The 17261-nt window shown below is 42.7% G+C and overlaps 2 protein-coding genes across 3 annotated transcripts; one reads left to right on the top strand and one right to left on the bottom strand.

Annotated features, from left to right (window-relative positions):
* The first annotated feature begins 247 nt into the window (after positions 1 to 247).
* LOC135483398 (sphingomyelin phosphodiesterase 4-like) lies at positions 248 to 9536 on the top strand. 2 transcript variants are annotated; one of them, XM_064764268.1, is made up of 16 exons: positions 248 to 279; positions 524 to 607; positions 885 to 1106; positions 1301 to 1370; positions 1487 to 1548; positions 1722 to 1879; positions 3652 to 3817; positions 3993 to 4064; positions 4556 to 4639; positions 6280 to 6425; positions 6766 to 6856; positions 7045 to 7284; positions 7497 to 7536; positions 7735 to 8150; positions 8382 to 8657; positions 8909 to 9536. In XM_064764268.1, the coding sequence occupies exons 2-16, from the start codon at positions 581 to 583 to the stop codon at positions 9239 to 9241; spliced, it is 2403 nt and encodes an 800-aa protein (XP_064620338.1). In that variant the 5' UTR covers positions 248 to 279; positions 524 to 580; the 3' UTR covers positions 9242 to 9536. The 2 variants fall into 2 exon arrangements, with proteins under 2 accessions (XP_064620338.1, XP_064620339.1); XM_064764269.1 differs by lacking the exon at positions 4556 to 4639.
* A 719-nt stretch (positions 9537 to 10255) lies between these two features.
* On the bottom strand, positions 10256 to 17106 carry LOC135483924 (squamous cell carcinoma antigen recognized by T-cells 3-like). The gene is made up of 15 exons (XM_064764994.1): positions 16955 to 17106; positions 16347 to 16584; positions 15971 to 16155; positions 15638 to 15743; positions 15185 to 15306; positions 14699 to 14857; positions 14367 to 14505; positions 13937 to 14110; positions 13578 to 13749; positions 12981 to 13323; positions 12623 to 12815; positions 12290 to 12411; positions 11900 to 12082; positions 11552 to 11641; positions 10256 to 11239 (listed from the first exon to the last, which is right to left on the bottom strand). The coding sequence occupies exons 1-15, from the start codon at positions 17096 to 17098 to the stop codon at positions 10793 to 10795; spliced, it is 2817 nt and encodes a 938-aa protein (XP_064621064.1). The 5' UTR covers positions 17099 to 17106; the 3' UTR covers positions 10256 to 10792.
* Positions 17107 to 17261: the final 155 nt, after the last annotated feature.

Genomic DNA, 17261 nt, shown 5'->3' with positions numbered 1-17261 from the left:
TGACGTCAGATTGACCCACAATTGCGCGGAGTCAAATAGTACTTGAGCTGCTGTACTAAATATTCAATTTTCAGAAAACTTTTTGGCTCAAATTATGCCCAAATATACACTATTTCTGACCGATTTCAACAATTTTTGAATAACCATACAATTTTCAATTGCTAAATATATGTAAGCATAGAAAATAAGGGATTTTTGTAAAATGTATTATCTCTCCAGTATAACAAATAAGTTTTGAAAATGTCTGCATACAATGCACCGACTCCCTTGTCATTTTCTGTAGGTTTTTGCACCAAAAGACAACTTTCTAGTTTTCCTGTCACTAAATAATTTGTACCAAATAAAGATGTTAAGCTGTTCCGTCTGCACAATTTGTTAGATTTTGAATTGATTGTTCCATCTTTTTGTAAATTGAGTTTAAATATGTACATACAGAACATGATGATCTACATACATGCATAGGCCTAGCTTGTACACATATGCCTACATTAAACAAGGTTTAAAACCCTTTTTTTCACTGCAGGCTAAATTCAATGGCGCCCTTGGGAAACCCACAGCTCAAAGATGCTCCTCCTTACAGATGTTGATAGAAGAAGCTAGCACAAAGGTATGCAGGGGTTGCACTGAAACTTTGGAGTCAGGTTTTTTGCCTTACTTACTCAATTCTGTCAGGTTTACCAATGTTTACCTTATGTTTTTGGTAACTATCTTCAAAAGAGACTGCACGTTCACTTCTCTGATAAGAATAAGAGGACTCTCTTCAGACAAATTATTTCGGTCTGTAATCATAATTGCCGCAAAAGAAATCCAATTGGTCAAACATTTCACAACCCTTCCCTTAAGTACATCATCTATATTGAATTGTGAATAACTTGATGTTGTAGGAACTTCATACCATCTTCCCTCAACTGCTCGAGCATATCTTCGGTTGCGTTGGCCAACCAGGATGGGGCTTGCATCACATCTACAAGTCTTCCTATAGTCATGGCCATGACTACAATGCAGTCAGAAACTTCTTGGCTCCCTCTGGACCCATCTTCAAACTGGTCTACAAGCTCCAAGCGGATGACTACCTTAGATATGAATTCCCCATTTCTCAACTACCAGTAAGTTCAACAGAGTAGTGTTATACTGGACTAGTCTTTATTCATTCTTGGTGTCGAGGATGAATGTTTGCTGGATGTGAAAACTCTGATTTGGAATTGACCATTAGCTGTTTGTTCATAAGGTTCTGAATAAAACAGTGTGAGTGATTTCATGCTAGGATGTCCATTTCACTGATGTGAATCTTCTTCTTCAGACTCCAACAAAGAACCGAATGGAAGACAAGGTCTTGTCAGGAATGTACGCCAGAAACTCCATTTCATTTCGTATCCTTTGAAATCATGGCATTGTTGTTTGTCCCTAGCATCTTTTCTGAAAGTGAAAATAATCAGCCCACGTGTTCCAATCAGACTTATCATGTTTCCTTTACTTCATCAACCAGATGCGTTTGAATTCTACATGTTTCATTTTGCCTTTTTCCTGGTGAATCCTCTCACACTCAAGGTGAGTAAGTGGAAGTGACTTGCCAGGACATGATGCCAAATTCCAAAAAGTCACTTTGAGCTATTGTTAAAATGTACTGCAAGGGATTGGTTGCTCCTGTATTTGACTACATAATAATCAACACTTTACCTCTTAACTTTAATCCTTTAATTTCTGCATTCTAAACCTTCCAGAGTGGTCCGTGGGTGAATCCTAATGAAGTTGTCTACCTGACCATCTTGGCTGACTACCTTGATCATTTCTTGCCGCTTGGTGGCCGAGAAGTTCCACCGATGCCAGCATTTGCTTCACCAGTAAGAAGTCCCATAGCTCACCAGACATCACTGCACAGGTGGGTTTTGTTTCTCTCTTCATGAAATTATTTTCTCCAAGTATGTCTGTTCACAGAGATTGATACATTCTCCCTCTCCTCTCATTAGATTTTTTCATAATTGATTTGGATGCCATCCAGGAAATGTACACTTTCAGCCTTACTTAAACTGTTTGTTAGATTCTTTTCAGTATTAACCGATGTGACTTAAAATTACAGATCTTGCTTCAGACCTATCTCCATGGCACCACAGTACCATTGTCAAATAAGGCGTACTGGTCCAGATTTAGGCCTTTTACAATATCGATACCGACGACCTGTCGGTGATTCATTTGGGCAGGAACTTCACAATATGGCCGTTCCTGTTCATGGGGTGATTTTTTAAGTTGGTGTTGGTGTACTCCAGAACACCACAGGTTCTACTAACACCGGTGTTGGTGTACTCCAGAACACCACAGGTTCTAACACCGGTGTTGGTGTACTCCAGAACACCACAGGTTCTACTAACACCGGTGTTGGTGTACTCCAGAACACCACAGGTTCTAACACCGGTGTTGGTGTACTCCAGAACACCACAGGTTCTAACACCGGTGTTGGTGTACTCCAGAACACCACAGGTTCTACTAACACCGGTGTTGGTGTACTCCAGAACACCACAGGTTCTACTAACACCGGTGTTGGTGTACTCCAGAACACCACAGGTTCTACTAACACCGGTGTTGGTGTACTCCAGAACACCACAGGTTCTACTAACACCGGTGTTGGTGTACTCCAGAACACCACAGGTTCTACTAACACCGGTGTTGGTGTACTCCAGAACACCACAGGTTCTACTAACACCGGTGTTGGTGTACTCCAGAACACCACAGGTTCTACTAACACCGGTGTTGGTGTACTCCAGAACACCACAGGTTCTACTAACACCGGTGTTGGTGTACTCCAGAACACCACAGGTTCTACTAACACCGGTGTTGGTGTACTCCAGAACACCACAGGTTCTAACACCGGTGTTGGTGTACTCCAGAACACCACAGGTTCTACTAACACCGGTGTTGGTGTACTCCAGAACACCACAGGTTCTACTAACACCGGTGTTGGTGTACTCCAGAACACCACATGTTCTACTAACACCGGTGTTGGTGTACTCCAGAACACCACAGGTTCTACTAACACCGGTGTTGGTGTACTCCAGAACACCACAGGTTCTACTAACACCGGTGTTGGTGTACTCCAGAACACCACAGGTTCTACTAACACCGGTGTTGGTGTACTCCAGAACACCACAGGTTCTAACACCGGTGTTGGTGTACTCCAGAACACCACAGGTTCTACTAACACCGGTGTTGGCAATTCACCTACACTCAGGTCAGCATAAACAAGCTCAAGCAATACATGGTTAATGGATGCATTGTTAATAAACCCAGCAATAAATTACCCGCAGGTTGAGTGTAATCATAGTCCTGAGTGTGATAGGAACATCAGCTGTGTAATTTGAAGTTGGTGTCAAGGCCTCCTAACCTTCACTAACACTTGACAGGTTGTCAAGGATTGGAGTGGAATTGGTCATAGGTGACAGGTTACAGAGAGATGAGAAGCTCCCCCGTCATATTCTTACTATAAGCGCTCATTTCTTAGACCTTGGCTCTTCATGAGTTGGTCTCATTAAATATAGCATACTTGGCCAAAATTAAGACCTTGTTTAAACATGAATGTAACTTACAGAAAACTTTCAATCGCCTATAACTCGTGAAAAAGAAATGAAGTTTTCCTAATGTTTTAAACTTTGACTGCAGGAGTACACCTGGTGCCTCTACTCACCCCCAGGTGGCGAGCCCTCAGCGACAGTACTATAGTCTACTCAAGTCACCAAGTGCTACCAACAGAGCACAATCACCTCACAGTCCTGTCTCAACGGATAGTAAAGATAATGAGACATGGAGGTCAGAATCATTTATCCAGGTAAGGCTGGTTCCATGTATTGAATGTTCACTTTTCAGTCCTGTTGATGTGCAGCACATTGATTATGAGATTTCTGATTGATACTGCTTTTCGTCTTCACCTAAAGAACATGGCAGAAATGGCCTCCCAGTGAAACTGCTTACTATAAATACCAAATGCATATTTTCTTCTCCAGGTCATGGTTGAGTTTTGGTTGAATCAAAACTCAGTCGATTCTGATCATTCTAAACTCTCCGCCAGTTCAACCGTAAGTAGATGACAATTCTTTCCCTTTGCATTTTGTTCTGTTGTCGGATATGATTTTTCACTGTTTTTCAAATCGAATCGGTGTCAAATTCACTAACTCATGTTTTATGAATTATCGGGCCCCTGTATTGTACCCAAATATACTCCGGTTGTCTGTTTTTGGATTCTATTTCCAATGTCAGTCTACATCCCTGGTGAAATAAGCCTTATTTCCTTAACTAAGGCAGGGGGCCTCTTTCACAAGCTCAGCTTGAATCTCCACAAATTTAGTCTAGATATCTCTGAATGATCTTGCTTTGCTACACAGCTGCACTGCCATATAGCATCCTAGTTGTTGGAGCGTCCTTGGCTCACCGAGAAGGGGATCAGTAATAACTGCCTTTCAGTGGCCCTAAGTCAGTCTTACTCTATGTCGACGAGGAAAAAGGTTTGTGATGCAAATTGTTTCAATAATGAGTTGTGCCATTCTGATCTGAGTCTATTCTAACACAGAAACAGGGTCGCTATAGCCCCACATGGTCTGACACCATGATGTGGGACACATCGCTGATGCGGCCCACTCTCCCACAACTCTATGTAAGTATGTGCACCCCTGCATGTCAGCCTAACATAGCATCCTGGTTGGTGGTTGTACTTCACTTCCTTTATACAGCAGTTATGAGACTAGAGAGTTCTGTTGTGACATTAGCATCCCTAACATGGTTTCTAGTTCTGTTTCTATAGCATTATGAGATTGATTGTCAAGTAGTGTTGTAAAGTAGCATCCCCAAACTCTTCGTGATTGTGTCTGTAAATCTGCTATGTTTTTTTGAAATAAGTGAATTGTCTTGCAGTGGCATTTTGGTTTGTTAGCGATCCTTTTGGTAGTTCTGTTATTATGATTACATATAACTTGCATCTTGAAAGAAATGTCCCGTATCAAACATCCACCAGAACCTTAACTGTCCCCGATTCCCGATGTATGAGGTGGAGCCTTGCTGATCACTGAAACTCTGGAGTCTACCCAGAGGCGTATGGATGGTCATCATCCTATATGGTTTCTCTGTGACTGAGTGAGCCACCTTTGAAACTCTGAGACAGTGCAGAGCCTGATGTGGTCTGATTGGCTAACACCTGAGAGTTTTGTTTGTCTTGTTTACAGTTATTTGCATAAGATCTTTTTTGTTGCTTTGTGAGTTAACCAGGAGGTAGCTCAGGTGGTATAAAGGGAAGAGGCCCGCGCTGTCTACTGGGTAATAGCTTCGAGGAGGTTTTATTGTCTATTTAATAATCTGTCATTGTCTGAATACAAATTTATCTGCAAGTATTGACTTGACAACAAATCAGATAAATATATCTTAAAAAAGAAACTTTCTGTTCCAAATATCCTTCTCATTATGCATCAAGTTTGTTTTTGTCTACTGATTGTCTTGGTAACACAGGTTTTCCTTTAACCCTGCCAGTTCTTAACCCTGATTTGTTTTCAAGGATGATGGTATGAAATAATCATTCCCTTACACTTAGCTAATGCAGATGTAGGATTTATTTTTTGCTGTTTAGCACTAATACATGAAGTCGCTGGCCATTTGCAACATAATTCCAGATCAGTTGCATGCAGATGTGATCACAACTCTCAACCTAGTCCTGAGCACTCCCTCTCCCATCGCATCCTGTTAATATTGTGGTAAACATTGTCAGACTTTGGCTTTGCTTAGTTTTGTGTTACTTGACATAAGTTATGTTGGGTTGTTTACTGCTGTTTCAAAAGACCAAGCCCTGAAGGTACTTAAATGTGATGATGATATAACATGCACAACTCCACCAGACGACCATGTAACTAATTAACGTTTCGGTTCAGCACCCTTTGACACCAAAGAGACATTCCTTTCAAACTTCAACATAATGAGAACAAAGCAAGTTATAAGTGATTGGAGGTGCAGAATGCCACCGTCAGAAGTCCAGTTCAACAGTGTACTCCCTTCAAGTAATCAATAGACACACTCTAAATCCTTGAAAGAGAGACCAAACAAAGAAAAGTCAGTAGGCCTGCCATATCCATGATTATTCATAACCCTACATGACACTAATTGACCACCAATTGACCACCAATGCCAAAGAGGTTCTTTCTGGGAGGCGATTTCCATGAATGATTTGGTCTGTCAATGTGGATGACCAATAATGTAGATTTCACAATGCCTGATGGTATGTTCTTCAACTCAATGAATCATCTTTTTCAGGATTCCTTCCTTCCGACCATTGACCACGTGCGAGCCGTTAGGATGATCATCAAACACTTCCACTTCTTCGTGAACAGCGGACAGCAAGATGTGATCGTCTCGCCATATCAGCAGCTTGTTCTTTCACCTCTTGACCAGCTTAGGAGGTAAGGAGATGAGAATGTGAAGGGATGTCATCATCAGAAGTCTGCTTGGTTTCTCATTCCAACAACTGGTGCCCTCGCCGGTGCCATCAGATGTGACAAAAGCCTGCTTGTCTCACCTCTCGTACCTAATGCCAACAACCTGATGGTGTCTGTGAAGTGTCAGTCATGAAACCCTTCCACCTCCTCTATGTGGAGATCAGACATTTTCATCACACATACAAATCTGGCCCTTTTCTGGCACTGTCATTCCAGCTTTCCCACCTGGAACAAAATTTGCATAAATCACCGTCCAGATTGGAAGCCTTGTCTTTTGTTAGAGTTATATCTTGGTCTCTTTCAGGATGTTGTGGCCCGGTCTAGTCCAAAAGAAGCTGTATACCTTCTTCAAGTATGGCTTCAGTAAATGGCCGCTCGATTCTTCATTCAGAATGGTAATTACTGGTACTTAGTATTGTAATCCTATGTTGTGATGCTTTGGTTAGAAGTTGCTTCAGCTAGATATTACATGTAGACTTGGGTCTATTCCGTTATCATAGTTTATGTTGTGTTATCCTATGATTATCCTATGCTCTCGCAGCCATCATGTGAGTGAGGTGACTTGGTTCTTTCTCTCTTACAGATGTTGGAAACATGGTTAAGTTTCCTCCAACCCTGGCGCTACACAGACCCCATCAACTCCCAGGACGACTTTCACGAGTCCCCTGATGCTCGAGAAGGATTGCTCGATTCAAAATGGGCAGAATTCGCCAGAGAAAATCTCCTGTTTTACACCAATCTTTTACAAGAGTTTCTGAGCCGTGCGTCCAGGATGGATCTGGGATCAGCCAAGAATGCTTACATGCTCTTCAGGGTGGCAAAGGTATCTTACTTTGCATCTGATTGGATTGCTACTTTGAAAAATGTTACATGTCAGAATCTTAGCTGAGGATTTAAGAACCTGTTGATGAAGGGCAATCATTTCAGTCAGTCACCACAAGAATAACAAGAATAACCAGAGATGGGAGATAGTCAGACGTTTGCTGCAGATCAACTCTCTTCTGATCATCATTCTGTTTCATTATCTGTTTCCAGGTTATCTCGATGCCAAAGCTGGCCGAGGTTCTCCTTGAAGGTGAGTGGAAACTGATATCTGATAGCAAGCTGCGATATTAGGCAAATCTAGAGATGACGGTGCTTCATTATTTTCAAATATTAGTGGTCCAGTATGACAAGAGATGTGTTGAGTAACCAAGTTACAACACCATTGGTTATAAATGCTATAAGTTTAAGTTACAAGTGTTGCACTCATATACTCAGCATTTATTTTCAGCCGAGGCATCCCTGTTCCACTCCCCCATGTCGCCCCGTAAACCCGGCCCCATGGACCTTGGTGGCAGCTATCTGTCATCCAGCTTCTCCAGTGCATCTGCTGTGCTCTCCTTACAATTCGCTGAACTAGAGGGACCAGGCTTTCAGTATCGGCCATTGTTTTCTGAAGAGATGAGCGCTCGCGTTGAACAGCTTCTTGCCGTCCTGACCCAAGCCAAAATAACAGCAGAAAGTAGCTATAGATTATCTGATAACGGCTCCAGCAGTATCCTGAAGTGGCTTGGCTTCGGACCAATGATCGATTACAATGCTCAGAGATACAGCTCATACATGGGAGAGGACTACACACCAACAGACAGCAAGAAGTTATTCACACATCTCGACCAATCAGCTTCAAGGTTATGCAGATTCTTTAGGGTAAGTCATGTAGCTCTGTTGACATATCAACATTTCTCAAATCTGGTAACCTTTGTACCTGTCCAGTTCCTTCTCACATCTGCAGTTTAGGGACACAGCCGGACTGCTTTAGCTGAAGCCTCACTCATCGCTGAGGCAGACATGTTCTGACCATATGATGTTATTTGAACTTTTAGTATAAAACCATTGGTTCCCACTAACTATCAGCTTGTCATATGTTTGGTGTTTCAGATTGAAGCTTGGCAGACTGACAACGAAGGCTGGGCTGGACAGTATGGCTTCGGCAGCAGTTCCACCATCACAACAACTAAAAATCTCCCACCCGATCACGTCGTGACAGATGTTGGACCACAACTGACACCGCTGGGTCGTTACCAGATGGTGAATGGTCTGCGGAAGTTTGAGATTAAGTATTCCGGTGATGTGGAGCTGAATCCTGTGCGGAGCTATGAGAGCACCATTCTCGTCCGGATGCTCTACGATCTCTCATCCTTCATCAATAAGAAGGTTCGTACATATCCATTAGTGTCAACTCTCCAAGGTGAAGTGATACACTAAGATCAGGGGTTTGGTTCAAAACTTTAGGTGTAGCTTGTTGTACGGTATCATATGATTCCAGGTGGCAACCACAGTTCATCTAGGTTATTGATGTTGGACGCATGAGCCAAAGAATACATCAGTGCAAGTTGGGCAAGTGAAGCATGACTGGATCGATCTTACATGTCAAATCATCAACATAATCCTTCTCTGCTTTTCAGATGGGTCACAAGTTTCAAGAATACTATGAGCGAGACGGGTTAATCGGCCGAGCTGCTCACCATGTCTTCCTTCCTCCGATACAGGAGACCTACACACCCACAGGTCTGAAAAGTACATCACCACGACTACCACAAACAAAAGAACAATTAGACCTAGCGTGTAAACCTCGGTTGAGTTTGCGCTTCTTGGCAAGCTACAACAACTTGGCATCGTTCGGACTCATGTATATTGCGGTGCGTTTGATCCTTGGACTTGGGCCTGTCGGATATTTGTTTTTCATGTGTTTCATCTACCTGTGTTATGTCTTGATGAGAGCTTTATGTGGCACGTAACAGGTGGGGACGGTCACTGCCACACACGCACGTTGGCAGACACCTCGCCTATTGTATCCGAAATTGAGACGGACGCCCTGTGCACCGTCTCCTGGCCAAGGCTTAACATTGCATGTTTATTCACGCAGGCCATCCATGTTACCACACAAGGCCTCTACAGGGCACTTTTAACAAGATAACTGCCTAATAAGCTAACTGCCATTTTTGTATTGAATTTCTGTAGGATGTACTGGTGATTTGTACAATACATTTGTGTAAATAATGAGCTTCAATAAAACTCAATCTCAGACTGTTATATGTTTGTTATCATTCAATCTTTGATCTGTTGTCTGCGAAGGTAGATTGTTGCAGAGCGACTGGGATTGTCCAGGTGTAGATTGTTCTTGGAGGCATGACAGCGGACTGCCTGATGTGAGACCGATTGTTCTCAGTAGACAGTGTGGTACTGGGGTGAATGGACAGTGGAGAGAAATCTGTCCTTGCCCTTGTTCTTAGACATCTGTCTTTATTCACAACCACCTTGGACAATTGTATGCTTGTATCATACTAGAGTCCACTGATCGACACCTTTGTTGTACAGGGTGGTCAAGTCTTCTCGGCCAGGAAAATGCTCGCCTTCAAATGAAGGCTATATGAGTTATGACGACCATATTAGTCTGTGCATTTGCTACCCCAACATAACAAGGTCTCGTCCAACTCTACTGGTGTGGCCACAGTGACAACAAACCAATCTGCCTCTTGTGACAACTGGCCCCTGCACAATCTAGGGATTCTGTTGCTGTACCATTCTGTCTCCTCCGGACCACCTCTCTCCTGACACATTGGCCAGGGGGGTGAATTGTCTCAAGCCAGACTGTCCACGAGCAATTGCTTTTGAAGAATGAGGGATGATTGCCCAAGATAAATCATCTAAAGGAGATACAGGTCGTATCCTTGGAAATTTTGAAACAGTCCGTTACAGCAACAAGCAAGGATACGAATGAGAAGACACTGTTTTTCACTAAAAAATCGATTATTTATTGATATCTGGACATGATTTTGCACATTTCATACAATTATTAGACATGAGGCCGAGTGCCTCAGCCAACTCGGTTCAAGCCAACCTGACAACCTAGCCCAAATCAGAAAGCACATAAAAAAGTCTAGAACACTTTCGGTATAGCACAAGTAATCAATACTTCACCCTTTCTAATGACTTCCAATTGGCATAATTGTATCAGCTACAACAAAGCACATTTGTGGATAAAAATATTTCAGTCTTTTCTTGAAGACTTGTCCCTCATTAACAAAAATGACTCATTTGGCATGAAGATATTCTGTCGTCCAACAAAACATAACTGAGAAAATAAAACCACCAAATGTTAGTCGAGTATGGAGGCGATCCTACTGCCCCAAGTTACCACAAACATGACAAACTGACTTTAGAGCAACCACACTCCCAAGTGCCCTCAAGTCAATGCAAATGGCCGCCATTAACCAAACCCATGACCTTGGCCTGACTATTTGATTCAATCTCAATGGGAAGTTTGAATGTATTTCACCACAGAATGTTTATTTCTTTAACAACAAGTTCCTGAAATCGGCATTGCTCATTTTTGTTGCAGGTGTCTGACGTTCGTCTTTAGGTTCAACAGGATCTTGCTCCATTTTCTGCTCGGCAGGCTCTGTTCTCATTCTTGGTTTGGCAGGTTCTTGCTTTTTCTGTAATGCTCTTGGTAAAAGGGAAACAACTGTATGTGACTTGCCTCTGCCCGCAGTCTCCCTCTTTCCACCACCCAACGTTGGTGTATAAGATGTCTCCACCTTCTGGCCCTGTGGTGCCCTCCGTGGTGGAGGCTGACTGATTGCCACTGATATCTCGTGTTCACCGACCAGTAATCCATCCGTTTTCATGACTGCTGCGCTCGCCTCCTGCTCCGTCTCAAACTCGACATAGGCAAGACCTTTTGGTGCTCCGTTCTTGTACGTGACCATACGCACATGCTTTACCTTGCCGTGCTGGAAAGAGGTCACATGAAATCAGATAGAGGCCTGTCATTATGATCACGATGAAATGGAGATCTAATAAAGAACAGGTGATTTGGGACTTAAAAGGGCGCTGTACATCTTATCAAGCTGTATCCAGCCAGATTGCGATGATTGGTCACATCAGACATCTGACATGGGTGGTTACCTTTGACGTGGGTTATCCCCTGTCTGACACTAGGAAAGGGCTCCCACCTGCCACCAAGCTCGGTTCGTGAAATGACATCTTCACTGACAAACCACAAGTAGCAGTCCACTTTCCAGGATGGAGAAAGTAGTACCTACCTGGCCAAATATGGTCTCGAGTGCTTCCCTTGTGCAGGTATACGGAAGATTCTTGACAAATAGTTTATTTTTTTCAAGGTCTGTGGAAAACTGAAAGTGAGAAAAACATTTATCATAATGTGTTGATTTCTAACTCTTTTTGGTGACTCCCCTTCAAAACATCTTAGAGAGAGCATAGTTCGAAGAGCTATGACGATGCTGCACTCGTGCCAAAGTCACCAAACAGGTCAAACTACAGGTGCTCATGAATGGACCAAGAGAAGGTCCTGGTTGAGAGCAGCAGTTTAGAGGAACATAGAGGAGCTAAGGATTGCTATGATTCAACTTGCTATACCAAAATGCACTTACCCTGAAATCCTTTGACCTCTTCTCACTACAAGGAGAAACATACATGGGTCTCCCCTCGACTGGCTGTCTGTCTAGTGTCAAGGCTTTGCTTGCTGCAGCTTGTGACGTGAACTCAACATAAGCATAACCCTTCGACATGCCTTTCACAGACTTGACCAGGCGTACCTCTGCTATGTCACCACACTGAAATCAAACAAACATATCTTGCAATTGACAGTTTCAGCCAGCAGCAGAACAGACCAGCAGGTCAAAATCATTTCATTTGAAGCAACATAATCAACTAAAATAGAACTAAAGTTATGGACTAGGACTCTTGACTGGAGGGACACCAAGACAAGAAAGAATACTGATGGAGTCAGAAATGTTGCAGGAGTAGAATACAGGACTTACGGGAGAAAACACCTCCTTTAACATGTCTTCATGAATACGGAAGAGTATGTTGCTGACAAACACAGTGACGAGATCCTTGGCAGCATCATGTTGGTAACCACCAGACTCGGGCTCTGCCTCCTCTGAAAGAGAAGAACGCTGTAGTCATAATGTCTCCAGTCTCTCGTGTGCTTCATTCACTAGCTTTCAAGAGAAGTTTGAGATGTCATCAAACTTATGACACTATTTGAATATTGGTTGACGGTTGTCCACATGAACTAGCACTCTGAGTCACATGGTAAGGTCTACTTAGCTGGGTAAAGATGGCATAATCTAAGCGAGTTCATGAAATACCTTTGGCTTTCTTCTGTGGAGGTTCATCTGTCTCCATCTTTGGTTGATAGCCTGGAGGAGGAGGTCCCTTGAAGCCAGGGGGAGGTGCACCCTTAGCCTTAACAGGTGCTGGAGGCTTGAAAGCGTCACTGTTGCCAGATGGGGCAGACGGTACTTTGAAATTCTCCCCCATCCCGGTCCCATTATCCTCTCGCTGGAGAAGAACAAAGTCAAGAAACAGTTAAAACACAGGACACTGGTGATGTAAATCAGGTTTGCACCCAACCTGTAACAGAGATACATCTATTGAGTCTGTATATACACATATCGCAGGAAAGTTTGCCAAGAATTAGACTTTGGCTGCTGATAGCAAACTCACCTTTCTTTTTAAACCCATTGGAGCATTCTTCATATCTCCATTCGGCCCTGTTCCCTGCTGCTTTCCGCCAGCCTTTGACTGAGGCTGCCCTTTCTTTCCTGCCTTTTTATCCGGTCTCTTACTCAGCATCGCTAACGCTTCTTTTTCAGCCTCCTTTGCTCTACGCTCATTAATATGTTTGAGTCGGGCTTCGACTTTACTAACTGCCATGTCATAATCCTCGAGGGTACCTTCTTCCCTCTCATAGTTGATGTACACCTCACACATTGTCTCTGGCCAGTCTGTTACCGAGTTGATGGCGCGCCCTAAGATTTTACGACAGTGTTGTGCATCACCATGCGCCCTGAAAGTAGACAGATCAGATAGATACCCACTCAAGTCATATATCACTTGAGGAGTCACATACTTGGAGAAACTAGAAGTTGCCAATTGGTGAGTTGTGTTCTATAAAATGACGTGACATTGGCCTACTTTTATATCATATTAGTTGGTTTACTTGGTGCAATTCAACCAGTTCTCTATGTCTGGTGAGAGAAATGTTAATCTCCCTGACACCACTAAGGGATAGTAGATGTCCATGAATGAACACAGAGTTACCTTTCTAAGTTCAAGAATTCGATCCATGTCTGTGATTGAGTAGCATGCCCCTGTGCCATAATTTCATGCCAAATTTCTCGTGCTTTCACCATATCTTTACAGTGCCTGGCTTCAATACTGGCCCAGAATCTTTGGAGAGAAGCTGTGGGGTCTGCTAAACCTCCATCCAATGCTGCAATCAAAACACAAGATTTAAGATTTATTTACTAAAATGTTCATGATGGCAACCACGTACATGCCTTTTACTCTTACATAATCTTCCAATATGAAGCTACATGTAGAATGTTTCAAGCCTATTTCAGTGAAGGACTATAAACAACAGAAAAAGGACTGATGAAGAATTCCCACATTTCACTTACATAGCACATGATCGATAGCCAAAGGGAAAGTTTTCCTGAGGAGTTGCAGTGATTCGTCATGGTCACCTTGCCAGTCGACCCGTCGCCGCAGGTAATCAAGGTAAGCCATCCAAATCTGGAGGAAATCTGAGCCCTGAGTGAAACCAGCCGAGTTCAAGGCTTTGTCAAATAAGGCTGAAAAAGATCAGTTAGGAGAGTTACAACACAAAGACCAACATGACTATGTGTCATTTTAAATGTTATTCCAGGCAGCTCAGAAAGTTTAGACCTTTTCACCTCATCAATGATTGGATCGATGTCTTCTTCTTTTGTAGGCAAAAACCCCAACAGGTGTAACTACCTGACCTTTCTACACGGCCTAGTTGTGCAGCAAAACTTCTATCCACATATTTGAAGACCAACACCATGTTTGACATCAATGAGCACATACCAACAATCACTTTATGAGGTTCGTGATGTCGCTCCATGACTCTGATATATCTGGACCAAATCTCCACCGACCATGGGCAGTTTCTGACGGCACGTTCGTACAGCGGCATGATGATCGACTTGATCTTAATGTGCTCATCCTGAAACAGGAGAAATGAACACATTACAGGATGCATGCAGGAGAAAAAATATCAAGTCAGACCTGGCACCGATCCATAATCCTCCACCAGAACAGAAGATTTCAACATTGAAGGACGATGTAAGAATATGAACTTGTTCTCAAAGTCACTCATTTTGAAGAACATTCTTTACAGATATATCAACAACACTTACCAAATATTTTAAGTATCTGACCCAGAGGTCTGGCTGAAGACAGTGGTCTTTGATAGCTCTCTCAAAGATGTTCTGGATCCGAGCTGGTTCCTTCTCTGATAATTCATAATCAATATACGATAAGTATCCTTCATAACTCGGCTTACTACCACCCTTCAACTGCAAGGAAAACAAGCACCCATGAAAGAGTATGGCGGTGTAGAAACCATTGGTCACTAAAAGGGAGCTAGTTAGTCTCTTGAGTTCATGAACATTCTTAATATCAGGACCAGCTTTATCAAGTTAAAAGGTCACTGACACCATAGAAAAGGCACCAAATTAAGCTCAAACTAACAGCCGGAATTGGAGGGGATTCTAAGCAACTAGTAAAACTAAAACTGAGCACTCCACAAATAGGTTTGTGTATTAGTACTGTAACTAAGGTTTTGTCTGAAAGACTGGCAAGGAAGGCTAAGGAATGTCAGGTTTTTGAACTTCTACTCATACCAATTCATTCTCATATGGAACTAATGCCTTCAGCTTTTCCTTCTTTCTTTTATACACCTCCTCTAAATGTTTATCTTCCTCTTCGGCCCATTCCTTGTACTCTTCATATGTCTGCTCCATATCTAGATGAGGAAAGGAAATGTTAGAATCTCCAGCAGGTCCTGACAACCAACATCTCAGCAAGTGCATTCATTTACATGTTAATGTAGCTCTATTAGTACGAGTTTCAAGCTGAATGGCATTGGCAGATGATGGCCTTTATAGGGATAGAGCCTAACAAGCAATTCATTGCCCAATGTGAGATGGAACATTATTTGGTTAAGTGAAGGCCTTTCAAAGCAGATAGTCAACGATTTGAGATCTTGCAAAGGAAATACCATAATGATGTCTGAAGTCTCAACATGGACTGAGGAATATGAAAGTCCTGTTTAAATGAGATCGACTACTGCTTACCAAACAATGGAATCTGTAGCTGTCTCTTAAAGATGGCAGTAATCCTGTTGATCTGAGTATCCACTTCTTCCTGTTGAGCTTTAGATGGAATACCACCCAGTTCAGGCTGGAAAGAACCATTGAAGATGTACAACAACCACACGAGAACATATTGAGAAGTCCAACTTGTTGGAAACTCCAACAAGGACTAATTTAAGTATGATTTTGCCATCAGTCGAGAACTGGCAACAAGCCTCTTCTTTGTTGCAGCTGAAGTTCAATTGTACTTCCAGAGCCATATGTAGGTCATGGTGTCCCCCAAATTAAAGACATGCTGAACTGTTTGGCACTCACCTGAAGTCCTGCAAGAACAGCATTCTCAAACTCTCTATACGCCTCCCAGATATTGGAACCTTTGCTGGCATGGATTCCAACTGCAGTGATAGCCTTTTCAAATACATGTCGCACTTTCTCAATTCCTCCCTCTGCAGCCATACCACCAATGGAGAACTGGACATATTCAAGCCACAATGGCACGGCTGAAACACAAATTGAGTGAATGCCAGTCATGAGACAACAATCGACTGTTCACAGGGCTGTAGAAATGACACCTTGCTAACAAATCTCAACCCATGACTTTCAACTGGAGGGGGAGGATGGGCGACTCTTAGTCAGCAGGAACTTTTATGAATGCTAGCTTGGCAAGAATTTGGAAGGTAAACTGACTTACACATGTAGTCCTGGACACATCTCTCAAACAGATTTTCCACTTTGGCTCTGTCTTCTTGAGAATTCACATCCAAGAATTTGATTTCATCTTGAATCCATTCCTGCCAGAGGGTTTCATCAAGGGGAAAGGTCTCATGCATTCTCTCCCGAGCATCTCGAAGCTTTTCAAACTCTCCGTGTTTAGAGCAGAGTTTGATCAACTCAATATGCTTGTTGTAGATGAATGGAGAGTGTTTGACCTACAGATGAGAAAATACAGAAGTTCAGGATCACGTAAATCATGATAGGCCTACATAGATAACGTCATTATATAACGATTACATCACTCATCAGATGACGTTGAGATGGAGTACTGTAAAAACTCTCAGTCGAGTCAGTCAGTGGTTGCCAAAATGTTCAGGTGATCGAGGTTCTGGTCGAGAGACAGAATAGCTGAGTATTGGATTTGACTTGAATATAGGCTTTACGTGTCCAGATAGGACAGGACATGATACTCTGATGAACCCGATATCGGGCAGGCTTATTTCTTATCTTCAAAGCAAGCGGTTCCAATATATTTATTTTTACATAGACCACTCTAGAGTCCAACACAGACTCAATGCGAATTACCTCAGCCTCAAGATTGACAATTTCATTATGTATCTCATCATCTCCGTCATCAGCATCATCAGACGAGCTGGAAGACTCCTCAGATTCTGAGTTTACTTCCATATCTTCCTTGTCAAATTCATTCGTTTTAGAAACGTCGGCCATCTTCAAACTCGCGGGCGACACTGCTGCCGTCTTTCGAGACAGCGTGCAAGTTCCTCGAAGTGATCGTTTAATACGGCCTCTCTGATTGGTTGAAGGTTCCGTCTCACTTTGTCACCAGTGATTTGATTAGCTCCCATAGTTCGAGGAACATTCCGCTATTTGT

The sequence above is a fragment of the Lineus longissimus genome, chromosome 2, assembly GCF_910592395.1.
Source record: "Lineus longissimus chromosome 2, tnLinLong1.2, whole genome shotgun sequence".
Classification (NCBI taxonomy): domain Eukaryota; kingdom Metazoa; phylum Nemertea; class Pilidiophora; order Heteronemertea; family Lineidae; genus Lineus; species Lineus longissimus.
Note: the sequence above shows the minus strand (reverse complement) of the source record. Positions and strands in the feature narration are given on the sequence as shown.

Excerpts from the sequence above, each read along its gene's own strand:
- LOC135483398 (XM_064764268.1), top strand. The coding sequence starts at position 581 with ATGTTGATAGAAGAAGCTAGCACAAAG. Across the intron at positions 1,880-3,651 it reads CACCAGACATCACTGCACAG|GAGTACACCTGGTGCCTCTA; the intron begins GTGGGTTTTGTT and ends CTTTGACTGCAG. Across the intron at positions 8,658-8,908 it reads CATCCTTCATCAATAAGAAG|ATGGGTCACAAGTTTCAAGA; the intron begins GTTCGTACATAT and ends TCTGCTTTTCAG.
- LOC135483924 (XM_064764994.1), bottom strand. The coding sequence starts at position 17,098 with ATGGCCGACGTTTCTAAAACGAATGAATTTGACAAGGAAGATATGGAA. Across the intron at positions 15,744-15,970 it reads CTGTTCTTGCAGGACTTCAG|CCTGAACTGGGTGGTATTCC; the intron begins GTGAGTGCCAAA and ends GGTTCTTTCCAG. Across the intron at positions 14,506-14,698 it reads TCAGATACTTAAAATATTTG|GATGAGCACATTAAGATCAA; the intron begins GTAAGTGTTGTT and ends CTCCTGTTTCAG.